Source organism: Choloepus didactylus, chromosome 4 (assembly GCF_015220235.1).
Source record: "Choloepus didactylus isolate mChoDid1 chromosome 4, mChoDid1.pri, whole genome shotgun sequence".
NCBI classification, from domain to species: Eukaryota; Metazoa; Chordata; class Mammalia; order Pilosa; family Megalonychidae; genus Choloepus; species Choloepus didactylus.
This window is the reverse complement of record NC_051310.1, coordinates 93,862,167-93,889,592: the sequence shown is the minus strand read 5'-3', so window position 1 is coordinate 93,889,592 and position 27,426 is coordinate 93,862,167. Positions and strand designations below refer to the sequence as shown.

General features: G+C 39.5%; 1 protein-coding gene and 1 long non-coding RNA gene across 2 annotated transcripts in view; one reads left to right on the top strand and one right to left on the bottom strand.

Annotated features, from left to right (window-relative positions):
• Window positions 1–8,796: 8,796 nt before the first annotated feature.
• On the bottom strand, window positions 8,797–13,529 carry LOC119533276. The gene is made up of 3 exons (XR_005216616.1): window positions 13,036–13,529; window positions 9,102–9,442; window positions 8,797–8,888 (listed from the first exon to the last, which is right to left on the bottom strand). It is a non-coding gene; the product is annotated as an uncharacterized LOC119533276 (long non-coding RNA).
• A 1,316-nt stretch (window positions 13,530–14,845) lies between these two features.
• The window catches only part of IQGAP1 (IQ motif containing GTPase activating protein 1), a 111,794-nt gene continuing 99,213 nt past the window's right edge, over window positions 14,846–27,426 (top strand). The window contains exons 1-2 of the mRNA XM_037833110.1: window positions 14,846–14,900; window positions 16,674–16,773. Coding sequence (XP_037689038.1) covers window positions 14,846–14,900; window positions 16,674–16,773 — 155 coding nt within the window. The remainder of the gene's footprint in view (window positions 14,901–16,673; window positions 16,774–27,426) is intronic.

The window sequence follows — 27,426 nt, the reverse complement described above, 5'->3', positions numbered from 1 at the left end:
CCCTCTAGGTGATTATGACCCATGTTCAAGTTTAAGAACCTTCTTTAAAAGATCATACTTCACCTATTAAACATAGCCACAATATCATTATTATGCTTAAAAAAGTAACAGCGATTTCTTAACAAAAATATTCCAGTCAATGTTACCATTTCCCTAATTTTTTTGTTTGCTTTTTAGTTTGTTCACATCAGAATCCAAATAAGGTCTCTACATTACAGTTGGTTGATACGTTCCTTCCAAGTCTTGATCTAAAGTTCTTCCCCCTCTCTCTCCTTCACCCTTCCTTGCTCCCTCTCTCTATTCTTATAGCTTATTTGTTGAAAAAACCTTGTTGTGTCCTGTAGTGTCTATGGTCTGTATTTTGCTAATTCCATCCCGTGGCATTTTTTAACATGCTCCTTTATCCCTTGCTTTCCTTCTACTGGTGGTTGGATCAGTAAGTCTGATCAAATTCAGATATCTTGGCAAGAATACTCCATAGTGATCTCATGTATTTTCATCAGGAGTTACATAGTGTTATCCCTCTTCTTATGATGTTAGCAGCCATTGATGATTCATTGTCTCATTTTGGATTTCAAATGGTGATATTTTATTATTCCTTCTTTAGTTAATAGCTGGAATACTTCTATAAAGAGAACTCCCCTTCATCAATTATTTGGTTTCCCTGCGATACAGTTTGTATAGGAATAGCACAACTGGTTGATTAGAACTCCTTTGGGTTTTTCATGTTGTTGTCTAAATATTGGCCTTTTGACCTAGATCTCTATCTAAGCCCTTCCAGTGTGAGACTCTTCTGACATGAACTTTCTGAATGCATAAAGCTCATAATTTTTCTAATATACTCCGTTCCTTTTCTCTGCCTCTACTCTCCTCTAGTTTGTATAGTTTCCCCATGAAGCAGTGTGCTGAAGAACTCAGTAAATATTTGAATGATTCCTTAGGGATAGAATTTCTAACTTGCCAATTAATATTTCCCAATACTATCCTGGCCTGAGACAGGAGAGGAAACTACGTCTTTGTTAGCTGGGAATGATTTTACAAGCCTTTTATAGTGACATGAAAGTATACCATCTTCATTTTTTTTATCTACCCAAGTGTTGTTCTAGAGTAAATATGGCCTGACTCCTGCTCCCACTCCTCAGCCCTCCCCAGAGTCAGCACATTACCTCCAAATTTAAGACCTCCCCAGGCTCCAGCCCCTCCTGTCCCTACCTCCTAACATTATTTTAAAGACATAGGGCAGACATGGGACACTGGCTTGTAACATAAATTGAGTCATTTCTTATCACCTTGTGTTCCATGTTGTACAGCTACAGACATGTCTATCCTGTAAGATGTGAACTCCTGCAGGGCAATGTAAGACTTGCTTTGTGTCCCCAACCCTTACCCCCTCCTTCCACCCGACACACAGAGCCATGATCAGGAGATACTTAAATGCTGTTGGTGAGAATGGAGGTAACAGACTTTCTTTATCTTTTTCTTTGTTTCCACCCTGTGACTGGACCATTAGCTTCTTGCACATGTTCCATATCTCTTCTCTTTCTCTCATTCCAACATCCAGGCCATCACCAAGCCCTAAAGCCCTACAATTTTACCTTTCAGATTCCTCTCAAAACTATTTTTCTCCACTGCCACCCCAGTCCAAAACAACCACAATCTCTTGCCTGAATTTCTGCAGCAGCCTCCTAACTGGACTCTCAGATTTTGTTTTTGCCCTCCTCCAATTTCTCACAGAGGCCAGAGGGATCTTTTAAAAATCCTAAATCTAATCATATCACCTCTGTGCTTAAAACCAGCAGTCCCATTGCTTTTAAGACAAAGACCCAAATCCTTAACGTGGTCATAAGGCCTTGTGATTTGACCCCCACTGCCCTCCAGCCTCTTCTGTCACCTTCCCTCTGACTCACTGTGCCTCCTCCCACTTGTATTCTCTCTAATCTTGGGTCATGACAAAGTTATGTGCACCTTAGATCCTTTGTACTACCTGTTCCCTCTGCCTAGAATGTTCCTTGCCCATATCTTTGCTTAGGCTCCTATTTTTCAATCATGTTTCAGCCTAAAACCTTAGAGAGATTTTCCCTATCTTGTTGCAATTAGTCCTGCTCCCCCCAAAGTCCTCTATTACATATTCTCTTTCATTTTTATCAGAATCCTTATACCTGATAATTTCTTGATTATTTATTTGTTTTTGGTAAACTCTGTGACAGGAGGGAGCCATGTTTCTTGTTTATCGTTCTTTCTCCAGCACTTAGAACAATGCCTGGCACAAATGTTTGCTGAATGAATTAATGAATAAATGCTCACAGGTAAGGAATTCATTGCACTGGAATTTAGGGTACGTGAAAAGAACAGTGTGAGAGGAGGCTGGACAGGTGAGTGAAGGCCACACCAAGAAGGCTCTTAGTCACCAAGCTGAGGAATTTAGATGTTACTCTTTGGGGAATGGGGAGTCGCTAAGCTAATGGTTTTTCAGTAGAGGAGAAGCATGATCTGCCCTTGAGGAAGATTGATTTGGCAGCTATGTGTATGTCATCACAGAATGAAAAACTGAAGGCATTAAGACAATCCATGGAAAGAGCTAGCACAGTGCCTGGCACATGGTAATTCTCCAATTAATGATGGTTATCACCAAGCACTGGAGCAGGCACTGGGAAACACCAGAACAAAGGCAAGATCATTAAACCACCTTTCTACCTCAAAAGAATTCTTCCCAGATCCCACTTCTCCTTCAAGCTATTGTTCCCATTTTTCACTTCCACTAAGATGTAGACAGTCAGGACTAACATTTCTAGGCACTTATTTTTCCCCTTAAACTTTTCATTTTGAAGTAATTTCAAACTTCTAGGATAGTTGCAAAAACAACAAAAAATCCATACAGAGAATTCCAACACTACCCTTCTACCCCATACCCAGATCTACAATTTTAACATTTTGCCAATTTATCTAGAACTGTTAATAGGGATTCCCCAACCCAACTGGGTTGTCAAAGGTATCTTAATTTTCACATCTGAGGGCCTCTTACTAATCTTCCCATTTAACAACTCTCCTTTTTGATGCCACTCATATATGCTTCTTGAAGTTCTCTTTTCCCTTAGCAGTTGTGAAATGGTTCTCACCTGCATTCTTGGTTACTCCTTTTCAAATACCTTTCCTGGCTCTTCTCTTTCCCCTTGTAAGTTCCACCCCTCACTGCCACCCCCCCACCCCATTTTTTGGCCCTTGATCCTCTTCCTTTCTTCTTTCGAAAATTTCCTGTTCTGTACACTAATCTCATGACTTCAGCCATCATCTCTCAGAATGTGTCTAGCCCAAACTTTCTCCTGAATTTCACACATATAACTCCTGCTGCTTGATGGGCACTCCCAAGGGGTTTTGGCCTGCTGCTTCCAAAACCCAGAATCTCCAAAGTATAATTGGCATCTCCTCTCAAAGGATCCTTCCTGCCATTTCTTTTTCTGCAAATGACTTGAGCATTCTCCTACAAACTCTTGCCAGAGACCCCCTGGTCAGCTTGAATTTCTCTTCTCCCTCATTTCCTATATTTGACTGGTGTCAAGTCACATAGTGTCTGCCTCTACACTGTATCTTTTTTATTATTATTATTTAAAAGCACCACATGCTTGTTTCAAAAATTTCCAAAAACACAGAAGTGCCTAAAGTAAAAAAATGGAAATGTCTTGTCCCTTCCTCATTTCTTCCCCCAATTTCACTCTCTAGAGTTCAGCTCTGTAATAGTCTGATATGCCAATCTTGTCTCCAGCTCCTCTTTTCCATCTCCACTGCCACCATCTGAGCTAGAGGACAGTTTTCCATTTGGTCTCCTTGACTCTTTTTCAGTTCAATTCAACAAACATTTATTGAGTGGCCACTATAAACCAAGTCCTACACTAGATCATGGAAGTACAAAGATAAATAAGACAGTAAGTTAAAGAGTTCAGTATTTAAGAGCTGTGTGACTTTGTGATTAAGTTACTTGATCGCTCTATTTCCTTAAATGAAAAATGAGAATAATCCCAGTACCTTCTTCATGGGATTGGGTGAGGATTCAATGAGTTGATATATCTATAAAACTCTTTGTACAGTACCTGGTACATTGTATAATTGCTCCATAAATGTCAATGATGACAATGATAATGATGGACAATCTTTGCCTTGGAGGAGCTTATAGTTTAATGGGGAGACCTGAAGAATAAGAATTACCTAGGTGAAGGAAGATGGGAAAATATTTTTGGAAAAGGGGAGAGAAGCAGTTTGACTAATGAGAATAAAAATGTTGAGGTCTGAGAGATGGGAGACTGAAGAGGTAGGAGCTGGGACTTTATCCTCTAAGACAATGTTTTTCAAAGTGTGAGCCAAGGGTCACCAGCATCAGTCTTACTTTGGGTGCTTGTTCAAAATGCAGATTTGGTGGTCCCACCTCTGGCCAAGTTGATAAATTCACACAGTGAAATACTATATGTTAGAGAAAATGAGCAAACTACAATTATATGCAACAGCATGGTTAAACCTCAAAAATTCAGTGTAAGTGCAAAAGGCAAGACAAAAGTACAGATAGGAGGGTTCAAAATACATTAAAGGTTAAAAATAGGCAAAACTAAACAATATATTGTTTAAGGAATAAGAACACGTACATATAAACTATAATGAAAAACAGAAAATTTATTAATACAAAATTCAGGATAGTGGTTAACTGGAGTGGGAGAGTAGGATGCTAAGTTTCTACTTCTTAAGCTGGATGGAGAGTACACAGGTTTTCTTTTATTATAATTATTTAAATTATTATACATTATTTATACTTGTTTACAATATATTTCACAAGAAAAAAGAAACACAACAAAAGCAAACAGAAAAACAGAACATTTTTCCTGAGATGGAATTTTCCACTTAAATCTCATAAAGGTAAGTTATACTAGGAACAGAAAACAAACAACAAAAGGCAGTCCAAGTGTCTGGGTCCAGAACACACACCAGGCCAATTCCCTCCATCTCTCTCAATCACTCACATGCACACTTTCTAACTTTTTCTTCAGCCAAAAGTTAAGCCCTCCCCTTATTCATAACGTGTTGGCTTGAAGCTGTTATGTTCCCCAAAACAGGCCATGTTCTTTTAACCCATTCCTGAGGCTGCATACCTGTTGTAGGTGGGACTTTTTGGTTAGGTTATTTCAATTGAGATGTGACCCACCCATTCAAGGGGGGATCTTAATCCTTTTACTGGAGTCCTTTATGAGAGATAAAGGACTTTATCTTTTACTGGAGTCCTTTATGAGGACACAGAAAAAGCCCAGAGAGCTCAGAAACACATAGAGAGCTTCAAGAGAAAAAACCCCCGGAGAAGAAAGCAAGGACCTACAGAAGCTGAAAGAGCCTCTGAAGCCAAAAGCTGAAAGTGACGAAAGCCGGGAGAGAGGGACCAGCAGACACAAGCCATGTGTCTTCCCATGTGACAGAGGTGTCCCAGATGCCAGCAGCCTTTCTTCAGAGAAAGTATCCTCTGGCTGATGCCTTAATTTGGACATTTTCATGGTGTTAGAATTGTAAGCTAATAAATCCCCATTGTTAAAAGCCAGTCCATTTCTGGTATATTGCATTTCAGCATCTTTAGCAAACCGAAACACATACCAATTAATGCAAATAAATATCCAGAAGATTGTAGGCCCAACTTTCCATAAAAAGCCAAACTCAGCCCCCTGAACAGGGAATGCCCAGTTACATTAGTAAAACTCTTGTGAACAACTTTTTTTCTCCTAGAAAAATGTTTCCATATTTCAGATTATTTCCAAAGGGTGGGAACAATTTTATAGCTCTCTGTTACTTGCTGCCAAATCGTTTTCTAAGTGAAGTGTACCAATTTACAATGCTGCCAGCAATAAACGATTTTCAGTTTCATCACATCCTCATCCTCAAAAAAAGAGTTTGGCTAATTTAATAAAGATTCTTTCATATTGTTTTAATTTGCATTTCTTTATTCAACAGTGAGATTGAACATTTTTTCAATGTTAGTTTCTTTCTTTTATTTCTTCTATTGTGTACTTAGAGTATAAGATTGGGAATCATGAAACTTGACCATTTGATTTTTTTTTTTTTTTACCATTTGATTTTTGAGGAAGCCACTTTTCTTCTGCTCCCTTCCCTTGCCTCCCCACCCCCACTTTATTACTTTTCTACTTCACAAGTTATACATGTTCAGTTGTAGAAATATCAGAAAATACAATTAAGCAAACAAATCATCTATTATCCTACCTTCCAGAGATAACCACTATCATTTGTGGTATATCTTTTAAAACTTTTTCTCTATCAAAAATATTCACAAACATATCACCTAACTTTTTGAGGATTGGTTCATCTATGAAATGGGAATATTTGTCCTTCAAGTTGATAATTGAATGGAGACGATATATGTGAAAGTATTTTATCAAGTGCAGAATGTTGTACAAATAAAAGTTGCTGCTATTAAGACAAAAAATACCCTTTACTCTGCCAAATAGAGTGACAGCTCTTTGCTCTCTGAACATAGCCTACCTTCTCCCAACTTGGTACAGTTTTTTCTCTTTAGAAAGCCTCCTTGCCTCAATTCCTTCTACTAAACAAGTATTCATTCTTTTATTATTACTGTTATTTAATATGTAAGATACATGAAAAGGAATGCAAAGAACAACCTTCCATCTACCATGCAGCTAAAGAAATAAAATTTTACCAATATATTTAAAGTCTCCTGGGAATCTCTCCCCAATCACAGCCTCTCCTTCAATCCATAGTCCAGTCTCCTGAATTTCATGTTTCTCATTCCTATGTTTTTATTTATGCTTTCACTATATATGTATAGCCTTAAGCAAGGCATAATATTGGTTTGCATAAACTTGTTTAAGCTTTCTATGAGTAGCTGAATAGGTATCAAGGTAGCTACTCTTCTGTAACCTGCTTTTCCCCCCTCAATATTATGTTTGTGAGATTTATCCAGGCTGTTACATGTAGTTGTACTTCTTTCATTTCTCTGCTCTAATTTCTGGTTTTTGCTGTTCTGCTATGAACATTTTTGTATGACCTCTTGTGCACATGTGTAGAAGTTCTTTGGGTACATACATCTCTAGGTATGGAACTGCAAGTTCATAGGGGAAGTGCATCTGTAGCTAGATGTTTGACTTCTCTTTCTGTGATCAGGACTGTAGATCAGTAGCACCTGTTTTAGTTGCCTATCAGATTCTTTATGAGACAATCTAGGGATCCTGAAACTTACTTTTTATTACTGAGCAAGGCTTTTGCTTGAAATCTGTCATTAGCATACTTAGAGTACATATATTTCTTTATCCAGGGGACTTGGGTTCAACTGAAAGAAACCTGAATCTACATACCAGCAAACCCTGCCTACCTCTTCAGAGTCAGAGGCATATCACAAACAGAATATAAAAGTATATACTCAACCCTACTTCATGTATCTACAATTTATTCAATTAAAAAAAACTCAAATAATACCCTTTCTAGGAAACTCTTCTATCATGTGGTCAAAATCAACTCATCCCTTATCAGTGCTCCCAGTTTTCTGTCTTGATGTCTGAAAGCTCCTCAGGAGTTTTTTGTCATGTCTAGGTCCATCACATTCTTTAGTGGATGTAGCTGCACAAATCTTTCAACCCAGCTTCTTAGGCAGCCATGTACTAGAGTTGGCACACAAGTGGAAAATAGTATTCACATACCTGGGCTTTGTGGCAAATGCAGTTTGAATCCTGGCTATGCCATTAACTAGTTGTGTAATCTTTGGAAAGTTAGTTAACCTTTTTGAGTGTCAGTTTCTTCATTCTTAAATTGGAGAATTCTAGTAATTCCTATATCACAAGGTTTTTGTGAAGGTCAAATGAAGGATGCATATCAAACACTTAGAAAGGGCTGGGTGGGCATTCATTACAAGTTAGCTATTGTTACTTGTAACCCATTTGTTACAAGAGGCATGATATGGGGGAAAATGCCCATGGACGCTTGTCTCAGGATCCAGTCCTGTGAATGAATCTGGTATTCCTTGTACCATCTACCTCTCTTTTTCCCATACTGTGGTCTTGCCACCCCCTAAGCTTATGACTCTGAAGGGTCCTTAGATTGGTTCTTTGTCTTTGGTCTTGAGACTCCAGTAGTCTCCTGTGGTGTATTCTAATCCCAACCTGGAAACCAATGCCCCAACTCCATTCTGGGCTGACTTTCTAGGTTCCTCCCATGACTTCCAGGTCTACGTTGTTGTAAGTTGTCCTCAGACCAGGCCATGAATGTGCATAAATGTTTGTTGAAGTGTTTACAGAAGCACTTAGGCATGTGTGGGATGCTGTCTGTAACTGGGAGGCAGTGTTTCATGGTGATTTATCAGAGATTTTAGAATCAGAAAGATCTAGGCTTGATTCCTAGCTCTGTATCTTATGACCTCCAGTAAAATACCTAACCTCTCTGTGCCTTTTTCCTTATTTTAAAAATGGGGATAATTATATCTTCCTCATAGGGTTATTGTGAGGATTAAAGGAGACAATGTATAAAAATCACTTGGCACAGTCTGTAATATGGTAAGCAGTCAATAATGGCTGCAATTATAAACAGGTAGTTAAAGCTTTTGCTCCTTTCTGAATAATCAAGTGGTTGAAGAAGTGTCTAAAGTAGGAATACCTGGTAGGTGCTCTGCTCAGACACAAGATCCAGAATATCTGAATGCCTGAAATACAAAGCAAAATAGGTTTTCTTCAAATGAGGAAGAAAAGGAGAGTTAAGCAGTGAACAGATAACACTTAATTTTTAACAAAGATGAAAATTGGTACTTAACATGTTGAGACCCTCTTGATGGTATTCTTTAACTTGCCATATGTCGTCCTCTTCTTTCTGTATCCAGACTTAGTTTAACCAAGGTGTTCAGACTATAAGTAAAAAAATGAGGTGAGAGATTACATAGATTAAATGGAGTATCCAATTTGTTATTGGCTACATCTGCTCAAAAGGCTCATTGACTATTAAGCCAGTCATGTCAGAGAGGAGCAGGATGCTCAGCTAACTCATAGTTCTTTTTATACAGAATTGTATCATCGGCATATATGGGAACACTACTGGTGTTCCCACCCCTCTTCACATACCTGAATGTCCTTGGGCATCTGTTTTAGTTTTCTATTGATGTCTGGACAAGCTTGACTGGATTCTTTGTTCATGGGCTCACAAGGTACAAATAAAAATGTCCACTGGACTGAGCTCTTGGCTTGAAGCTCTGGGGAAGAATCATTCAAGCTCCTTCAAATTGTTGGCAGAATCAAGTTCCTTGCAGTTGTAGGTCTGTGGACTCTGTTACCTTGCTGGCTGTAAGCCAAGAGTTGCTCTAAGGTCCTTTCCACATGCCTTCCTCTCCCTCCATCTTCAAAACCAGCAACGGCTCATCAAATTTTTCTTGCACTTCAATTTCTCTGATTTCCCCTTCTGCTACCTGCCAGAGGAAACCGTATGCTTTGAAAGGGCTTCTGTGATTACCTTAGATCTACCAGGAGAATCTCCCAACTTAAAAATTAACTTATTGGAGCAGTGTGAAGAGGCGAGAATGACCCCTGGACTGACCAAAAGCCAGTGTGCCGCCGCACCCTCAGGTCCAGTGCCTATGTCCCACCGCGGCCACCACCATGCCCAAGACAAAGGCTGAAGGGGATACTATAGAGATGAAGCCAAGGTACAAGATGAACCACAGAGAAGATTTGCAAGGTTATCTGCTAAACCTGCTCCTCCAAAGCCAGAACCCAAGTTTAAAAAGGCCCCTGCAAAGAAGGGAGAGAAAGTACCCAAAGGGAAAAGGGAGAAAGCTGATACTGGCAAGGACGGAAATAACTTTACAGGAAATGGAGATGCCAAAACAGACCAGGCACAGAAAGCTGAAGGTACTGGAGATGCCAAGTGAAGCGTGTGTATTTTTGATAACTGTACTTCTGGTGACTGTACAGTTCGAAATACTATTTTTTATCAAGTTTTATTAACATGCAGAATTTTGTTTTACTTTTTTTTTTAAAGCTTTGTTTTTTAGCACACAGAACACTTCATTGTTATTTTTTGGGGAAGGGGCAAATGTCACTAATAGAATGTCTCCGAAACTGGATTGATATGGGAGAAAACACTTTTCCCCTCTAGTTGTTTTTTTTTTAATACAGTTTTATTGAGATATATTCACACACCACACATCCACAGTGTACAATGAATTATTCACAGCACCATCATATAGTTGTACGTTCATCACCAGAATCAATTTTTGAACCTTTTCCTTACTCCAAAATAAAAACAAAAGCATAAAAGAATACCCAAAACTTTCCATCCCAACCTATTCTTCATCTAATTTTTGTCTCCATTTTTCCACTCATCTGTCCATACACTGGATAAAGGGAGTATGAACCATCAGTTTTTCGCAATCACACAGTCACACTGTGCAAGCTACATAGTTATACAATCATCTTCAAGAATCAAGGTCACTGGGTTGCAGTTGACAGCTTTAGTTGTTTCCCTTTAGCCATTCTAACACACCAAAGACTAAAAGGTGATATCTATATAGCACATAAGAATACCCTCCAGAGTGACATCTTGACTCCATTTGAAATCTCTCAGCCACTGAAATCATATTTTGTTTCGTCTCTCTTCCCCCTTTGGTCAAAAAGATTTTCTTAATCCCACAGTGCTGGGTCCAGGCTCAACTCCAGGAGTCATTTTCCACATCGTGAGGGGGATTCATATCCCTGAGAGTCATGTCCCACGTAGGGGGAAGAGTAGTGAGTTCACCTGCCAAGTGGGCTTAGAGAGAGGGGCAGGGCACATCTGAGCAACAAAGATGTTCTCTGGGGGAGACTCCTGGGCACAATTATAAGTAGGCTTAATCTCTCCTTTGGAGCAAAAAGCCTCATAGGCAAAGCCCCTAGATCGAGGGCTCTGCCCACTAAATTGGCAGTCCTCAATGTTGCTGAGAAAATCAGCAATAACTCAGGTGAGGAAGTCCAAACATTTCTGCATTTCTCCCCAGGTTCTTGGGGGGGGCCCACAAAAAACACTAGTCTCTGCCCCTATCACTCTGGGATGTATCAGGATTTCACCCCAGCCTGTGCAAACCACCAAATCCCACTTCCCATTCAAAGCTCCGTGCACCTATTGTGTTCAAACAACTGATTGTATAAATTAATAATCTGGTGTGCTACAGAAAATATAGATCCTGCACCAAATAAACACCTCCTCCCTTGGTCTTTCTCCTCTAGTTTTGAGAGACTTTGTCTTTACCCCCAGGAGAAGGGACTCCCTGATGTTGACACACATTAGCCACCAATGCACAAATGCCTTCTGGTATGGAAAAACAAATTCATTTTTATGTCCTCATGTCCTCTTCCCCCTCTCAGCCTTCAGCATAGACTGAATCCTTTAAACCTGTTGGAGCCAGGCCCAAAAGAATTGGTTACCAGAATGTCAGGCACTCTGGACCTTCCAGTGATGCACCTGAGATGGCATCCTGCAAAAGAGCAGTGAGTCCTTGTTTAGGTTGTGAATCTTCAACCGTTATAATTCTACCGTTTTCATTTCATTTCCTGAAAGTCAGGGTCGGCTCGTGAAACGTCAAACATGCTAAATGTGAAATGTCAATCCTCACTCTAAACTTTCCTTGTTCAGAGCATCAAATGAAGACTTCATTGGGTTTTATATAGTGGCTTTCTGAGTTTGGTAGTCCATTGAAGAAGGGAGTTTGAAAGTTGTTGTATACTGTTAACGATCGTCTGCCATGTCCTGCCTTAAATACCATGATTGTTTATGAAAAGTATCTTTAATAAAGCTGGATACAGCTTGGCTTGGAAAAAAAAGAAAAAAAATCTATTAGTAATCTTAATTACATCTGCAAAATCCCTTCAAAGCAGTCCTAGATTCATATTTGATTGAATACCCAGGGCTGGGACTCTTGGGTGGCCATCTTAGAAATCTGTCTTCCAGAGCATAGTTTGCCCTTAGCGTCCTTGACCCTTGATCTTTAAGGGTGTTCAGAAACTATAGCCTCAGATATCCCAGTCTCTTCAAAAGAAACTGGCATCCAAAGCCCAAATATTCTTATACAAAACATGAGACCAAATCAGTCAAAAGTGTTACTCTCTCTTTCAGGGAATCCATACTTCTGGGAAATTTCTGTATAAATTATACAAAAATCAAATCCTAAAATTCCAACAGTAAGGACCCTATATTTGTTAACTAATCATTTTTTTTTTTTTTTTTTTTTACTTAAATTTCTGTCTTTGAGGAGTTAATGATCTGTCTGGGAATATGGACAGGTAAATAATTCAATGGGCCAACTTTAATTAATTAATACTTGATTAATACTTTAATAGTGCCATATAAGATTCTATGCTTGGTCCCAACAATCCTAAAGAATATCCAGGTCCCTACCTGAGACTCTATAAAAGTTTCATTCACTAAGTTTATTTCTCAGAAACTTAAATCCTCCAGAGTGTTCCTATGCCAGATAACTCCCAAAACCCAGAGGCAATAGCCTCTTCAAGAACATCAACCATATGTGTCCCCTTCACCATAACAAGTTAGGGTGGTCACTGCCCAGATAACCCTGAAGATTAAAACAGTGATAAACAATAAGGGGGACTAGCATCAGACAAGATAAGATTTAATAAAAGATTACAAATACTAAATATTTATATATATCTCTCTAGGGTATTAGAACAGCCAGAAAGAAATAACTGAAATGGTGGAACTGTAACCCATTCTTTGAAATTGGCTCTATAACTCCTTGTTAAATAGTACTTTGACAGTTATCACTTTTCTTTATATATGTTATATTTCACAATAAAAAATGTTTAAAACAACAACAACAACAACAACAACAACAAAACCAAAACCAAAAAAAGAGTCTACACTTGGAATTGAAGACACCTTTGTTTGAAGGGTGCACCAGCAAATAAAAACAGCTATTGGGACCATTAAGAAATAACCCGTCAGATGTATATGTTTTTTAAAAAAATACTTGTTTGACAATAGCACACATTTTTCCCTGGGATAACTTACCAGCCTCTTCTGTAAATCAAAGTTGGAGCCAAGCTTTTTTGAAGAGTCCCACTAATTAGTCCATTCCTGAAGTGTGAATCCTGTCATCAATTCCAGGTCTGAAATTTCTCTGACCTTTTCTGGGAAATTAGTTAAGTCCACTAATTTGTGCAAGCAATGACAATTATGTTACAATCTATTTCTGTACCTGGTATCTGGCTAGTTTCTTTTAGTAAGTCATATTTTGAGTTCAGAAGCATTAAAATGTGAAAAAACTTGGGACTTTTTTTTTTTTGGACTTATTTTTGAAGACATGGTTTTTAAAGTGCTATGGGAAAACAAATGTGGAAATGATTAATTTTGCTTGGGGGAGGAGTTGACATTTGAGTCTGGAGAGTTGAGAGTTTCTTCCAGGTAGGTTAAAGTCTATAAGGTATTCCAGGTTAAAGGGAAACCTCTTTATGGTGCTTATCTCAAGTTATGATGTTAATTGTTTTACTCCTACTAGCATTTAAGCTCCTTGAGGTCCATTATTTCACCATTTACTTATTTAATATTTAATTTTATTCATATTTATATGTGCTGATTTATCATAAATCATATAATTAAGTTACCTCTAATAACTCATAGAAAACTTGGTAAACACAGAGAAGCAAACAAACAAGAAACTCCTATATAATTCCACTGTACTTGGAATTCTGCTATTTGGAGAAATCACTGTAAACATTTTGGTGTATATGATTCAAGGCTTTTTAAAATTCATATGCATCTATTTCTTCAAGCAAAAATGGTGTCATAATATATTTATTGGTTCATTTGTTTTCACTTAACCATCGTATTAGAAATACTGATTATTGTCTGCCTACCGACCCTCCCATTGAAGGCAAAAATGTCGAGTCCATAGATTTTATTCCTTAGTTGGCCGTATCTTCTGACCACAGTGGATTGAACCAAAAGATCAGCTTCTGAACCAAGGACAGCTCATCAATGGGTGGTCAGACACATAACTATGGGGTAGAAAGATGAGCTGGGCCAATCGTATTGCCACTCTGTGGAATATAGAATTGGGAAATCGAGATGATCCTCAGTGGAGCTAATGGTGTAAGGATACCATGGCCTTGAGGCCAAGGTAAGCCAAGTGGAAGCCAGAGTTGTGGAGGAGCAGGAAATATTTAGGAAAAAGTAGAACGGAGGAGGCTGGTTGTCACAGAGAGGAGGGTGGAACAGATCTACAGAGAGGCAGAGATGCCCAGAGGGATAGAGCCATCCTTTCAAGCTTCCGTCAGTCCTGTTTTTTTTCAATTCCAGCCCATGTATATATTTATAATAAATACCTCCCTCTCCCTTTTTTTCCTCGTGAAAAAAAATTACAGATGCAGAGGAGCTTGGCTCTGCAGGCAGGGAAAGGGAGGTGGCTCACGATTTGATTTCAAACCGCCGCCACCGGCGGCCCTTTTGTTGGAATCGCGGATGGGGCGGCGGCTCGGGCTGGCGGGGCTCCAAGGCCGGGGCAGGGCGTCCAGGCGGAGCGGACCCGAGCCTGGTGCAAGCCTGGCGGGCTCCGCCTCCTTCCTTCCGCCTGCTCGGGGAGGTGCGGGCGGTGGGATGCGACCGGAACAAGGGGCCGGGGATGGGGGCGGGGCCTGGCGGATCGGGCCCGCCTCTTTGCGTCCGCTCCCATCGGAGCGGCAGGGCGGGGCTGCTAGGGTGGGGCCTTCCGGGCGGGGCCTGCGGGCGGCGGCAGCCCGCGCAGTTGGCAGGAGCTGCAGCCCCCGCCGCCGGCGCCTCTTAGGTCTCACCGCTTCCTCAGCAGAGACCCGGCTCGGCCGCCATGTCCGTCGCGGACGAGGTTGACGGCCCGGGCGTGGCCCGGCCACACTATGGCTGTGAGTGTGGGGCTTCGCGGCGCGGGGGCTTCGGGGCCAGGTTCGCTGCCTCCGAGGCGCAGTTTCCCGGGGGCCCGGCCGGGCGGGTGGGGCAGGGAGGCTGCGGGCCGCGCGGACCCGGAAGAGCCGCCCGGCGGGGCCGCGGGAAGCAGGGGTGGAGGGCGGCGAGGTCCCGGCCCGCGCCCTGTTCCCGCTCCGAGGCGGCCGGCGGACCCGGGAGGCCTCCCTTCCCTTGCCCCGGCGCTGCGGCCCCAGGGGCCCCACCCAGCGCCTCCCGCCGCCCAGCTCAACTGAGATTGGGGGAGACGGCCTAGGGTGAGGTGGCAGGAGGACTGTGCAGGGCGTGTCTCCGGGACCGGAGTCGGGGACTCAGGTTCGGCTTGGTGGGAAGGTGCTTCCCCGAGGGATGCGTTACCCGAGCGCTGTCTGCACTAGACTCGGGGACCCAGACCTGTCCGGCCCCAGCCTAGCTGTGAGGTGCGGCCTTGGGTCAGTCACTTCAGCTTTCTAGGGCTTAGTTCCCTCGCCAGGATTTCAAAAGTAAAAAAAAAAAAAAAGCAACCCTCCGACTTCCTCATTTTCTGAACCTTCTTTTCTGTGCGCGTCCCTGGGATTTTATTAGATTGCAGGCGGGGTAGTTACCTGGCCAGAGGGTGGTCCTTTGGAGTCTCTTGTGGTTTTCACTTTTATTTTCTATTTGGGAATAATGTTCTGTTTTTAAGATAATTATATGTTTCAACAGTTATGTGTGAGGAATTGTTCCACGTCTGGGAAATTGAATATGGGCAAGATCAGGTCCTGCCTTCAAAGAGTTTTTTTAATCAGATAGGTGCACAACCTAATGATAATAAGGTGTGATACAGATAAAGGATGTGTGATCTAATTAATCATAAACAATGGCTGAGGAAGAGGGGACTGGAGAAGGCAATGTGACACAGGTGGTGACATTTGAACAGAGCCTGGAAGGATGATGTGTAAAGAAGTTTGACAGGGTAAGGTGGCACACGAGACAGGACATGAATAGGGAAGAGTGTGAACTAAGATATTGAAGAGTAGAAGGACATTGTGCATGTAGGGGACAGAGTGGTGTGGAGTGCACAGTGGTAAGAGGAAGGGCAGGGAGAAGAAGACAAGTTTCCAAAAGTTGTTGGGGCTAGATTGGGAAAGACCTTGAATGCCATGCCAAGGGGTTAGGATGTTCTGGATGCCCATGAAAGAGGCAGATTGCTTCAAAATTAAGCTCACAGGCTTTGGAGGCAGACTGCCTGGGTTTGAATCTGGACCCCATCATTAATTAGCTGTGGGGCTGAGCTCACCCAGGCTCACTTTTCTCATCTGTAAAGTGGGAATGATAATCGTGGACATCAGTGAGAGAATGCACGTAAAATGCTTAGTACAATTACTGCCACTTAGTTCTCAATAACTGCTGGTATTGGTTGTTAGTAAAATAGGGGAACAACATGGTCAGATCTCTATTTAGAAAGAGTTCTGGCAGATAGACAAGGACAAATTTAGGCCCAAGTCTCAAGAACCAGTATATTTCAAGGTCAATTAAAATTTAGTAGGTGTTCATATTATTGAAACTTAGAAGAAAGTATAAGATTAGTATAGCTGAAACCCCAAAATTCTTGTTTTAGGAAAGTCAGTGTAGTACACATCATGTGGTTACCCTCACCCTCTAGGTGACTCACAGGAATTTGATGCTTTGGCATTCTTTTATCGCTCAGGAAGGTTACAGATCCCTGTGTTTACGTTCTTTCTTTTGTGTTTTAGCTGTCCTGGATAATGAGAGGCTTACTGCAGAGGAGATGGATGAAAGGAGACGTCAGAATGTGGCTTATGAGTACCTTTGCCATTTGGAAGAAGCAAAGAGGTAAGGATTGGCTGGCTGGAGAGAAGATTGGGAGAAGGAAACTGATATGATATGGACACAGATAAAGATCTCTTTGAGTATGTTGAAGGTGTGATGAGGAAGACTGATAGCTAAGGGAATAAATATAGGCAGGGTATTTATTCATGGGAGCAAGCAGCCTTGATGGCAGCTTGTGAAACACTGTGGTGGACATTTATGTATACTGAGGAATTTTTAGATTTTTGCTGTTCAGTTTAATATTTATGGTGCATGTTTTGGACACTATCAGCTGTGGGAAAGAAATAGCATTTTTAGGATATGAAGTTCTTCACCTTAATGTTTCACTGATTTTTCACTGGTTTTAATTTATATATGAATTGGTTCATCTCTTCCCATGGCTTGTGGAGTGGGTATGTGGTTTGGGAGGCTTAGATGTGTAGTGCTGTGCATATAGGTTCATCCATTTGTCAGTATTCAAAGACAGTTAACTAAAGGCAGCATACTCTGCATTCTTTGTGAAGTAAACATTACAGCTGCTGTTTTCCTTTTCCAGATACTCCAGGATCATGTGGTCTTATTCTCAGAGTATGGATTTACTTCACTGTTAAAGATCCATTTCTTTTGTTCTGGTGTTTTTGTTTGTTTGCAAGGTTCCAGGGTAGATAGATGTAATTACAGATCGTATATGCTGTAAGTCAGAACTTTGATGGAAAAGACTAGAGAGGGATAATCAAATTTTTCAATCAAAATTTAATAAAAATCAAGGATGCTAATAAACAAGAGCATTTCTTTTCTTCTTAATTCTGAGAACTTTCAAAGACTGCAGGAAAGTCCAGGAAACAATAAAACAAACATTCATGTATCCACTGCCCAGAACTAACAAATGTTAACCCTTCAAATCTTTCCCTTTCCTCTAAAAAGAAATAAACATAGACAGTAAGAGTCTGATTTATAACCCTCCCTGGTCCCATTTTCCTTCTTCCCTTGCTTGGGGCAACCACCAACATGAATTTGGTGTGTCTTCTTGAACCCAGACTTCTCTGAACTTAAAATCCATTCTTCCAGGAGACTGGGGATGGGAGGGGCAAATTAGTGATGGTTTAGAAGTCAGCCAGCAGGAGGTGAGTATGTCACTAGAAAAGGGGTTGTTTTCTCATACAAAGTTTATAGGCTCCTCTGCCACTTAAATTGCGGGTATTTAGCTCTGAAATGTCAAAGAATTGAAAGCTGCTTCTGGTCTGAGGGATTATCTTACGTTCTGTGGAGCCTTGGAGGCTCTGTGGGGGCAACCCAGGAATGGGACAGAAGAGCACCGACACCTTTTTTCCGTCAGTCCAAAGCAGTTCTAGTTCTGCTTTTGCTTTAATATTTGGCCTTCACAGTAAAATTCCCTTTTTATAGAAGGTGTCTTGACTAACACCTCCCTTTTCCCAATGCCACCAGTAATCTAGTTCAGCCATTTCATTTCAATGAGGAATTTGAGGCTCAAGTTTTCTTGTTCTGTCATTTTTGTGATTGAAGAATAGTTTATTTTATACTATAGCTTTCTTTCTGTTTTTCTGTCCTTCTCTCCCTCCCTTTCTCCGTCCTTCCCTTCCCTTTTCTTCTTTTCAGATAAATTTTATTTGAAAATTTACAAATACTCTGTAGCTACCAAGCAACAATTCCTCCCCTCTCCCCTCTCCTAGTAACCTCTAAGCTACTTTTTGCCTCTAAGAACTTATACATGGTTCTTGACTAGGTTTGCATTCGAATTACCTGAGGAACTTTAAAGAAAAATACTGGTATCTGGGCCTTATCACAGAGATTCTGATTTAGTAGGTCTGGGCTGGAGGGCATGGACACCTATATTTTTTAAATGCCTCTAGTGGATCTGATGGTCCCTGTGTTTGAAAAACAGGATTTAAAACGTTCATTTACCTGATTAGAATTCTGCCGTATGCTGGGATATGATAGCCTGAATAGCATGATGCTCTTGGTCACATTTCCCTCCTCAGGTGGTACACTAGCAAGGCATTTCATTTGTGTCAACTCTGGAGCATGTTCTTTCTGTCAGATTTTTTTTCCCTAAAGAAAAGTAGTACATTTCCTTTAAAACCCATCCAGGGGGCTATGATCTCTTGGAGTGGTTTTTGTTTTGTTTTTAATTCAGTTTTATTGAGATATATTCACATACCATATAGTCATCCATGGTGTACAATCAGCTGTTCACAGTACTATTATATAGTTGTGCATTCATCACCACAATCAAGTTTTGAACATTTTCCTTACACCAAAAAGAATAAAAATAAGAATAAAAAATAAAAGTGAAAAAGAACACTCTTGGGGTGGTTTTTAATTGGGTGCTTTTATATACTTAGGGAAGTGACTAAGGCAGTGAGACATTTGTCATAGTTTTTATTTTCTGTGCTTTGAGTTATAAGGAAGGGCATAATAGTGGCATTTTGCCCTGGCACACTCTGTCCATTGACCTAGTGTTGTGAAAATGTGCTTGGTTTATTTTTTGGAGGCAATGGTATAAAACCTAGATGTGATGTTTTTGTTTAAAGCTTTGATTAGAAAAATCCACTTTGGAAGCACCTATTTAGATTTTACAACAAGGAGAACTAAGAGAAGAAGCCTAGGAAATGACATGCCAAGGAAAAAGGGCTGGGAGCTGTACCAGCCACCTAATGGGTTGCTGCCACCCCCTAAAAAGTATTCATATTGCACCACAGAAAATCACATGCTCTTCATTACCAGCTTGGGCTTCAGCTCCAGTTCTGTCTTTTACCCTGGTGAGCTTGTGTGCTTCTTGGCCTCTTCTTTCCCCTCTAGCACAAGATCTAAATTGCCTTTTTGGGTTGGCTCCGTCCTCTTTCTTTCATAACCCCCGTCCCTCCCAAGCTGGAGGAGTCCCAAAGTCTGGGATTTACACCAGCTTCAAGGCGAGGAAGAGAGATCCAAGGGAGAAAAGGTTCCCCTCTCTAGTTCTATTTATAATACTTCTACTCCTCTTAGTAAAAACTCCACTTCCTAGTACAGGGGCCCTATTGTGTATCCTGGGTACTCTGTTTTCTTGGGAAAAGAGAAGAGTATATGGAGAGAAAGGAGAGAAGGCTGTGAGGGTAGAGAGTGAATGTGAATGTGTGGAGACAGTATGAGTGAGTGTGGAGAGAGACGAGGGTGTGGTGGATGTGGGTTGGTGCTTCCTCAAAAGGCTAAGTAGGAAAATTTAGGGGAGATTAGGTAAAAGTGTGCCCTAGGAGTTGTTGGGAAGTAGAAACTAAAGAGATTCTCCTTTTCTCTTTGGAATTTCTGTTTGGAGAATAGTTTCAATCTGGAATTTAAATTATTTTTCTAATGAAATGTCATCTAAGGATTCAAGGCTTTTTGCTAAGGGCTGCACAGTAGATCAAGGATTTTATAAAGAGAGGATGTTTTCATCTTAAATTATGGATTAATTTTTGCCCCTTTGCCTGTTCTGATTGAACCTTACATTTGTTTTGGCTAAGGAGTAGTTGTATAGTAGAAATGAATACCATTTTCACCTGAAGGAAGTGAGATTTAAATATGGGAGGTATGGTGCTTAGGGCTTGGGCAGAAGGAAGTAATAGAGAGAAAGATCAGAAGAAAGTTGAGTTGAAAAGAAATGTCCAGCCAGGGCAGAACAGGGGAGCCTGCAGGTGAGGAGAGTTCATGAGTAGTACTGGAAATGGAAGAAAATTTGGTTAGGTTAAAGGTACAGGAAGAAAGTTAATTCCCGCAAACTCTGAGTTTGATGAGTTAAGATTCCTTCTTTCTGAGGCTTCTGGTATGCCATTTCGAGCCTGTGGTGGGCTCCCTTCTTTTTCTCATTGCCCATACCCCAGCTCAAGGGCAGGGCACACCCCTTGTCGAAGGGAAATTAAGGGCTTTGGCTGGTCGGAGACTGTCAGAAACCACATGGTGTTAAAAAGAGCTTAGCACTGAAGAGAGGCACTTCCAGAAAAATATCTTGGAAGGAAATCAGTTCTCGAGAACAAATTCTCTTTTGTGCACGTGTCTTTATTGGCACACAACGTTTTCTGGGGTGGGCTCTTCAGCTCTCCTCTCCCCTAAGTGGGATGAGAATTCCAGTAACATCAGGATATATCCAGGCTAGCACACTGTGATGATGGTCATGCAGACAAAAGTTAAAACATTGAAGAGGCAAGAAAATAAAATGGATAGGTGAATTAACTGAGTGGAGACTGTACATCTGCACAGGTGACCAGGAAGAACAGTTTGCCTACCAGCTTCTAGAATCCTTAAACTAAAGAACATCATTTAAAGATCAAGAGGGGTCAATTTTAGGAGGTTGTCCCAAGCTCTCCTTTTACAGATGAGAAAACTAGTTTAACCCCCTCATGAGACCCAGTGTGATCAAGGGCCCACAGCCTGTAGCTTCTTAATGGCAGGTTGGGACTAGGAGCTGGTTGAATTCCTGTATTCATAATTATTAAGGGGGAGTATGAGGTGGGATTTATTCTTAACCTCTTAAAATGGTGACACAGGCAGAAACCTCCATTCCCTTTCTAAAACTTACCCTAGTCAAGACAGTTCAGGGTACACTCCTCCCTAAGAAGTGGGTTGCATTTCAAAGTGCATTTGTTAAAGTGGTTGAAACTAAGTGCTTTTTCACCTGGTAACAAAGTTATAAATGGGAAGATTAGGTTCCAAGTGTGGCTACCAAAATCTTTTTACGTTACAGTGTAGCAAAATTTACAATGAAGTAAGAAATGTGGAGAGTAGTCTGGCTTATGAGGCAGTCAGTTACTAGAACTTTTTTTGTTATTACTAAGAAAAGTCAGATGAATCAATACTCTCAAAATACTTAAGTAAAACAGAAATTAAAAAATTCTGAATAAAACATCTTTAAAAATCTTGAATGCCAGTGAAGTGAGAAGAATGAAGACTGTAAGTTTTGGCCTGTGTGAGTTCTGATTCTGGCTTTGCCAGTTGCTTAACCATGGGGAGTGAGCCTAAATTTGCACCTTACAGAATGGGGATAGTATCTTGCCGAGTTGCTGTATCTTGCCGAGTTCCTGTGAGGGTTAAATGTCTGAAATACAGTAGGCACTAAATAAATGTATTCTTTATTCTAGTCCTTTGGTAAAAGATTTAGAAAGAAGATGAAGAGGCATTGATAAATAAACTTTTATTTTTCTGGGCACTTTCAAAGTCCTAAAGGTTAATAGCCCTGATTTTTTTTTTACTTCAGACTTAAGCTTTTGTCTGAAAGGAAACCCAGAAACCAGATACCTCTTAGGAGTGAAATGGAGGTGAGGGTGTGAGAAGACACATTTTTTTTTTTCCTTTTTATTTAATGCCCTTCTGTATATTTAAGTTATGTTATGTTTATGTGTAAATACACACATAAACATTAATATAAAGCATATATTTAACTACTAATATGATTTTTAATCATGAATTTTATAATAAAAGAAAAAAGGGATAAAAAAGGAAATACTGTATGTGTACATATTTTCAGGTAGTTACGATCACAAATTCAGAGTTTCAAATTATGTTGTCTTTTATATGTTGGATTTATTAACTTTTAAAAATTGTACAAAAAGCACATGTACATGAGTTAAAAACACAAGGGAAATGTAGGATGTTAAAAAAGATATACAGAAGAAATCTCGGACATGAAACTAAAAATTCCATTTTGTGACTCAAAACAAAAAGGTAGTTCTCTTATTAAAAGAGTGTTACATATATATATATATATATATATAGTCGTCTTAATTACCATTTTCAATGGCTACATAATGTCCATAATTTATTTAGGTTTATTCCAGCTTAAACATTTATTACTTTTATTGCTAGAGAGGTTAAACATTTTCCACATATTTGTTTACCAGTTTTATTTTCTTATGCAAATAATCTGTTGATTCCTTTTGTCTATCTTCTGAGGTTGTGATGTTGACTTTCATTAACTTTTATAATATAAACATTGACCTTCTGTCATACCTGCTACAAATACTTTTCCTTGATTTTCCATTTTATGTTTTTTTCACTGGTCAGAAGTTCTGAATTTTATGGAATTTAAATGTTAATTTTTTTGTTTGTGATTCTTTCTGTCAGTTCAGAGCATAGGTAGTTTTAGTTTCTCTGAAATTTTCTAAAATAGGCCCTTTTATATTCTGTTATCTTTTCTATGATTAATTTTCTTTTAAGAATCTATCTTTAATTCTCATGTTATTTCTAAATTATTTTGATATTATTTAAAACAATCCTTTTATTACCTGTTAGCAATTGATGTTTACTTCATCAAGTATTAAATTATGTACAGTTCTATTTCTGGACTTTTTATTCTATTATGATGAACAATATTTCATTTTTCTTGAAAATGTACATGACTCCGTTTTCTTGTGCTTACAATTACTAAGAAACAAAATCTGAAGCTAGCCTGATTTTAGCTTCATTACATGGCTTGATTTTTTACTTTTTTGAGATTTGAAACATGTAGAAGTTTAAACAGTCTCCCAATTTACATGTGAAGGTTGATACTAACCTTGTAATTTGCCTGTAAAGTGGAGAGTCTAGATATATAATGTTTTTTTTATTTGCTTATTTTAGTGCTAGGAAATTCTCCATTATGCTTTTAATAATTGTTTCTGATTAATTCTGTCTTTGGGCGTACCTATTCATATGTTAGTTCTGCACCGTCTATTTTTATGGCAGTTCTTAATTTTTTGTTTGTTTAAGCTGAATCAGCATTCTAGATACGTGTCTTATATTTATTGTTTCAATGACTTGATTTTCTATGGTCTTGATTTTTTTCCCCCTGTGATTCTATTAATGGTAGTTGTTTTGTTCTGTTCAGTTTTCATTTTGGACTGTTAACTCCTTTTCCCTTACTGCTCTTGTTAATAAATTAAATGGTCTCTGTTTAGTTCATGAAGAACAGCGTGGCATGCATAGGATCCTTTTTGGGGTATTTGTGTGGTTCATTTGTTACAATTGATGAACCAATATTATTATAATTATATTATTCACTAACGTCCATAGTTTACATTAGAGTTCATTCTTTGTGTTGTAGAGTTCTATGTGTTTTTAAAAAATGTTTACTATGACAACATGTATACAACATAAATTTTCCCATAATAACCACTTTCAAGTATAGAATTCAGTGGTGTTAATTACATTCACAACGCCATGCTACCATTAACACCATCCATTACTAAAACGTTTCTATCACCCCAAACAGAAACTCTGTACCCATTCCCTGCCCCTGGTAACCTGTGTTCTAATTTCTGACTCTTAATTTGGATGTTCTAGTTATTTCATATGTGAGATCATACAGTATTTGAAATTTGCATCTGGCTTATTTCACTCAACATGTTGTCTTCAGGGTTCACTCATGTTGTAGCATATATCAGAATTTCATTCCTTTTTATGGCTAAATAATATTCCATTGTATGTATATACCACATTTTGTTTATCCATTCATCTCCTGATAGACACTTGGGTTGCTTCCACCTTTTGGAATTGTGAATATAGGATCCTTTTAAGGTGGAAAAAGGAGCTGGTAGCAAGAGAGTTGAGTTTAATACTTTACCACAGCAGCTATTTCTCTTACAGTCACTGGGTCTTGGAGTGAATGTGACCATGGAGAACCAGTGTTAACTGGCTGGCTGAGTGTTTGGATTGCCCATTAGTCAAGGTTGGGAAAGTCTTTTGGGGCTAAGCGGACCATTAGTTTGTTCTAATTTGGCATATATTTCTTCTTGTCTTAGAGGTCAGAGCAATAATTATGTTTATATATTTTAATGCCCTACTGACAAAACAGTAAAACTGTATTTGAGGGTCCAAGTTGGTGGGTTCTAGAAATGTCATTTTCCAGCTTTCCATGTTGACCTGTCTCTGATTTCTGAATAATTCCTTCTGGTTTACAGCATAGCAATTTGGGGATATCTGCTGGTAGCAGGACCTGTTTAAAACATTTTTAAGCCATGTGGTATTTGATGGTCTCTTGGTTGTTTCCTTTGGGACTGCTAAATAAACCCCTTGACAAGGAAGCATTTGTGTAATCAAGTGCTGGTAGGCAAAGTGAGACCATCCGGAAGTGATTCATATGACTGTGGCTGTTTGTGTAATTCAGGACTTGGTTGCCTAGAGACCATATCTTTGAGCAAGCTGAGAGTGAAGTGCCAGTTGAACAGAGTAGGCCAGTTGAACAGTAGTGATCAATCTGGACTCTGCTGCTTGATTTTCTACTGGAAAATCTGATTGGTCCCTGTAGTTTGACAGGGTGTGAATCAACAAATCTTGAACATTTAAAGGAAGGTTTTGGTTAATGGTTTATTTGAAGAGAATGAATTTACTTGCTTAAGTTTGATTAAAAAAATTTTTTTTGTTATAACTGTATATTGGGAATAATTAATCTGTTATTTTACAGTGAGGCATTTTATTATAGAAACAGTTAATACTCCAGATAATCTTTTAGACAGCTAAAAGGAAACAAAAACAACAACAAAAAAACACCTCTGCATTTTGCAGGACATTATGGTCTAAAATATTTCCTGTCTCCCCCAAGGTCAGTGCCCTTCTGCTTCTCCCTGCCCTCCTCATTGCCATCCTCAATATCATTTATTGAGCACTTACCGTGTGTTACTAAGCACTCTCTATGCATTATGTAATTAGCTAGCTATTCCCAAGTCTCCTGAGGTGCATATTTTTATCTAAATTTAACAGATAAGAAAGCAAAGCTCAGAGAGGTTGACTGCCACCTAGTAAGTGGTTGCTGCAGATTTCAAGTTTGGCAAGTTCTCCAAAGCCCTTACTCTTTTTTTTTTTTTTTTTTTTTTTATCATCATTTTATTGAGATATATTCACATACCACGCAGTCATACAAAACAAATTGTACTTTCGATTGTTTACAGTACCATTACATAGTTGTACATTCATCACCTAAATCAATCCCTGACACCTTCATTAGCACACACACAAAAATAACAAGAATAATAATTAGAGTGAAAAAGAGCAATTGAAGTAAAAAAGAACACTGGGTACCTTTGTCTGTTTGTTTCCTTCCCCTACTTTTCTACACATCCATCCATAAACTAGACAAAGTGGAGTTTGGTCCTTATGGCATTCCCAATCCCACTGTCACCCCTCATAAGCTACATTTTTATACAACTGTCTTCGAGATTCATGGGTTCTGGGTTGTAGTTTAATAGTTTCAGGTATCCACCACCAGCTACCCCAATTCTTTAGAACCTAAAAAAGGTTGTCTAAAGTGTGCGTAAGAGTGCCCACCAGAGTGACCTCTCGGCTCCTTTTGGAATCTCTCTGCCACTGAAGCTTATTTCATTTCCTTTCACATCCCCCTTTTGGTCAAGAAGATGTTCTCCATCCCACGATGCCAGGTCTACATTAAAGCCCTTACTCTTAACCAGATTGCAGCCTGCCACTGCAATACTGCTTCTACTTCTGAAAATGACAGCAACAATAATAGCTACCATTAATTGAGCATAATGGTGCTGTGCTTTATATACAACATTACTGTAAGATAGGTATTATCATTATCTTTATTTTAAAGACTATCATTTGCCCAAGGTCATATAACTATCTCTGGAATTCAAGCTCAGGTCTGGGTGACACCAACACAAATGCTTTTAACCTCTGCAGGCACTAAGGGGTGACCTTTAAGTCCAATATTAAATCAGCTGATGCCCAGGGACATTAAGCAATTTGCCCAGCTGTTAAATGGCAGAGGGAATTAGAGCTGTTTGTTTCCTGCCTACCACTATGACTGTATGAGGGCAGTTCTCTGATTTGTTTTATGTTTGTTTTGTGTCCAACTAGATTGTTGGATGTGGTCTTATACTTTTTTATTCACTGTGGAGCTAGTGATAACAAGAGACATACAGTATGTAGGTGTTACGTGTTTGTAGATGTGTGGAAAATTTGTCCATTCATGGTTATAGGAAATACAGTAAACATAAAAAATAAGTTAAGTGATCATCATAAGTGTTTAGGAACATGAAAACTGGCCTATGGTGAATGTGTATGCTGATCTTTTTTTTTTTTCCTTTCCTTAAACCTTTTATTTTTGAAATAACTTCAAACTTATAGGATCGTTACAAAAATAATACAGAACCCTTTCAGAGAACTCTGGCATCTGCTGGTTGCCTCCATATAACCAGAGCTGCACTTCTTTTTTTACTTTCTTACTAAGATGGTCTCCCTGAAAATGGGTGTAGTAGAGGTTCTATGCAGTGACTTTGAGGAGGCTAAAGAGGCGACATTACTTTCCTTCTTCGTAACTTTGTATCTTTCTGCTTTGGATTCAGCTTAGAAAGGCGTTCCTTCTTTCCAGTTTCCCGTTTGTTAAATAGTGACCTCATGCAGACAGGAGTGGCAAATTGGATTGGAAATTGCCAGATTGTTTGGCAAGAACTGTATTTTTTTGGGTTGTGGGCGGAGGAAAGGCCTACTTAAAGGCCTCTATTTCTTCTTTACTCAGAATACCTTCCTGTTGACTCATTGGAAATCATAACGAAAAGCAGAAGGAGCAGTGGAGAGGCAGCTGCCAGCCCAGGGCTTGGCTTCTGTTGGAGCAAACGTTTGGGGACTAAGAGAACACTGGATAGAAGAAGAGTTGTGAGACTTTTGTGGTAGAGGGATATTGTGATAGTATTTATCCTTGGGTAAAATGTATCAGCC